General features: G+C 33.5%; 1 protein-coding gene across 1 annotated transcript in view; it reads left to right on the forward strand.

Annotated features, from left to right (window-relative positions):
- The window catches only part of BRIP1 (BRCA1 interacting DNA helicase 1), a 172,320-nt gene extending 168,577 nt beyond the window's left edge, over positions 1 to 3,743 (forward strand). The window contains 4 exon segments of the mRNA XM_019636606.1: positions 197 to 526; positions 2,865 to 3,489; positions 3,491 to 3,633; positions 3,636 to 3,743. Of these exon segments, the coding sequence (XP_019492151.1) occupies positions 197 to 526; positions 2,865 to 3,489; positions 3,491 to 3,633; positions 3,636 to 3,712 (1,175 nt within the window). The 3' untranslated portion in view covers positions 3,713 to 3,743.
- The last annotated feature ends 8 nt before the right edge of the window (positions 3,744 to 3,751 follow it).

Consider the following 3,751-nt stretch of genomic DNA (forward strand, 5'->3'; position numbering starts at 1 on the left):
GAGAAATGTTAGTGATACATGAGCATATTGTGCATATGAAGGTAAAAAGGCAGGAAAAATATTGAGATCCATTCTATATACTCTAAATTCAAGTAGATTACTTCATTAGAAAAATTATTTAAATTTTTTCTTAATATATAATATCTTATTAATTAAAAAAACCAAAGTTTCTTTCCTGGGTTTACTTTTTCCTTAGGACTTTCTAAATGGGTACGGCAGCAGATTCAGCACCATTCAACCTTTGAAAGTGCACTGGAGTCCTTGGCTGAATTTTCCAAAAAGCACCAAAAGGTCCCTAAGGTATCCAAAGAGGACGGAAAGTCTGTACAGGACAGTGAGGCTACACTTGAAGTAACCTGTGTGAAGGACAGCACCTCAACTTATTTATTAGAAACGGCAAGTCATCCATCACCAGAAAGCCCTCGGGATGGTGAAGCAAAAATGTGTGTCGAAGAACTACAGTGTCATAAAATGATAACTAAAAGTCCATCTCTACCAAGTGACATCACCTCCAGAAAGGACGAAAGTATGAAAAGTTCTGTCCATTTACATTTGATAGAGAAGTCTTGTGTTATATTTAGTGAAATGATATTTATTATGGTTCAGATTAATTTCCTTAAATAAGTTGGTTTGTAACACAAGGTGTTACCATAAATTAATGAAATAGTATGGTGTATTGGAATGGGAACAAACTTTTGTCAGGAGACCTGAGCATATTTTTTGGTTTTCACTAATAAGCTTTGCCACTAACTAGCAGGTCATTTAACTTTTTGAATCTCAATAGAGAAATGATTATCTGCTACCTGTGGCTCCAGGTTGCGTTGGGAAGATCTAATAACATGACCAAAATCACAGCATTGTAAAGTACTATACAAATGGTAGATGTTTTTTTAAAGGCTTTATTAAAAGCTGGTCTAATTTATAGATTTTTTTTTTACATGAGTTTCTCAGTTTAGGGAAGTAGAAGTCATTTGTTCTAAATGATAAAAAAATATATTTTAAAATATATTAGAATATAATGGTCTATATCAAGGATTGGCAAACTGGCCTATGAACCAAATTTGGCCTGCTGTCTGTTTTTGTAAAGTTTAATGGAACACAGTTATGCCCATTTGTTTCCATATTGTACATAACAGCAGAGTTGACTAATTATATTATTATACTAGAACAGTATAATTGAGTAGTTGAGACAGACACAATATGACCCATAAAACCTAAAATATTTACTCTCTGGCCTGTTATTGAAAAAGTTTGCCAGACTGTAGTCTATATCATTGGAAGTTATTTCAATTGTTTTAATTAATATATGATAGTAGTTTAACATACCCATTTTAAAATATTTATGTTATAATACATGCTTCTATCCTAAATAAAAGTCATAGTGAATTCAGGGCCATTATACCGGTAGTCAAGAAACCTAGGTTCTAGTCCGGATCTAATTACTAACCAGTTTTACATCTTAGTCTTTGTGGTTGTCAGTTTCCCTAAAGGAATTAGTCTAGATCAGATTTTTTCAATCATTAGTTGGTAGATTTTTTAAGGCAGATTTTTATAGCCTGTTCCCTCCTTTACTCAGCCATCTTCCTCTTTCTTTTTACCCCTCCTTTTCTCACTCATTCCTGAGATCCTTGGTGTCGAATTTGATAATTTACCAGACAGCATTTTAACTTGGGTTAGGAATCACTGGAGACCTAAGATTTCTTTCAGAATTAACATTTTGTGCTTTACATTCTAAGATGAAAGTCCTGTTACTACTGGTTGTGGGTTCAAAATTATGTATCCTANCCTGTGGCTCCAGGTTGCGTTGGGAAGATCTAATAACATGACCAAAATCACAGCATTGTAAAGTACTATACAAATGGTAGATGTTTTTTTAAAGGCTTTATTAAAAGCTGGTCTAATTTATAGATTTTTTTTTTACATGAGTTTCTCAGTTTAGGGAAGTAGAAGTCATTTGTTCTAAATGATAAAAAAATATATTTTAAAATATATTAGAATATAATGGTCTATATCAAGGATTGGCAAACTGGCCTATGAACCAAATTTGGCCTGCTGTCTGTTTTTGTAAAGTTTAATGGAACACAGTTATGCCCATTTGTTTCCATATTGTACATAACAGCAGAGTTGACTAATTATATTATTATACTAGAACAGTATAATTGAGTAGTTGAGACAGACACAATATGACCCATAAAACCTAAAATATTTACTCTCTGGCCTGTTATTGAAAAAGTTTGCCAGACTGTAGTCTATATCATTGGAAGTTATTTCAATTGTTTTAATTAATATATGATAGTAGTTTAACATACCCATTTTAAAATATTTATGTTATAATACATGCTTCTATCCTAAATAAAAGTCATAGTGAATTCAGGGCCATTATACCGGTAGTCAAGAAACCTAGGTTCTAGTCCGGATCTAATTACTAACCAGTTTTACATCTTAGTCTTTGTGGTTGTCAGTTTCCCTAAAGGAATTAGTCTAGATCAGATTTTTTCAATCATTAGTTGGTAGATTTTTTAAGGCAGATTTTTATAGCCTGTTCCCTCCTTTACTCAGCCATCTTCCTCTTTCTTTTTACCCCTCCTTTTCTCACTCATTCCTGAGATCCTTGGTGTCGAATTTGATAATTTACCAGACAGCATTTTAACTTGGGTTAGGAATCACTGGAGACCTAAGATTTCTTTCAGAATTAACATTTTGTGCTTTACATTCTAAGATGAAAGTCCTGTTACTACTGGTTGTGGGTTCAAAATTATGTATCCTATACAGTTATTGTAGTATTTCTAACAAAAATCATTTTTATAGAACAATTGTTATGTTAGGAACAGAAAGTTAACATTCTTACATTTTTGTATTCATAGGCAATCCAGCATTATTGGAAGAGTCTGCCCAGGCGATGAAAGCAGAAAAAATTGTGATATCCAGATCCACAAGCCCAACCTTCAACAAACAAACAAACAGAGTTAGCTGGTCTAGCTTTAATTCTTTGGGACAGCATCTTTCTGGTAAAATTCTGACTACAACACCTAAATTTAGGTCATCAGAGGACTGTGCCTCTAGTTCTTTCACTTTCAAAACAGAAAAGGGATGTAAAACTGACTTGCCATTCACGGTTAAAGTTGAGTCCTCATCTCTGAGAGTAAACACATCACTTGGACCATGCGCTCAGTCAGAAACCATTATTCCGTCCATAAAGACTGATGCTGCACTTCTTAAAAAAGATCATTCCAAACAGCTGCTGTGCTGTGAAGAAACCCTGGACCCAGACATTGAATTGTCTCTAGTAAGTGAAGAAACCAAACTTTCCACTTCAAATATAGATTATGAAACAGAAGCAGAAGATGAATCTATCTACTTCACACCTGAACTTTATGATCCTGCAGATACAAATGAAGAAAATAATGAACTAGCTGAAACTGATAGAGACAATAGATTGGCTAATAACTCAAATTGTATCTTAGCTGAAGATCTTTTTGAAATTAAGACTGAAAGGAATAGATTCAGTCAAGGAAATGAAAGCTGAGGATTGCACAGACGCAAAATTGAATACACTCATGCATATTAAAGAAAGTAAAGTTGATGACATTGGTAGTAATGTAAAAACAACTCATATAAGTAAATTGGAACTGGGGAAACTCGTGAAATGAATATAAAGAACTTTAAACAGCCTTCTTCCAAAAATAAAGGTGTGTTCCCTGGTGTTAGGTAATAATACTTACTTGTCAAGCGATAAAAATATGTCATTGTG

The sequence above is a fragment of the Hipposideros armiger genome, unplaced genomic scaffold (genome assembly GCF_001890085.2).
Source record: "Hipposideros armiger isolate ML-2016 unplaced genomic scaffold, ASM189008v1 scaffold_29, whole genome shotgun sequence".
Lineage (NCBI taxonomy): Eukaryota > Metazoa > Chordata > Mammalia > Chiroptera > Hipposideridae > Hipposideros > Hipposideros armiger.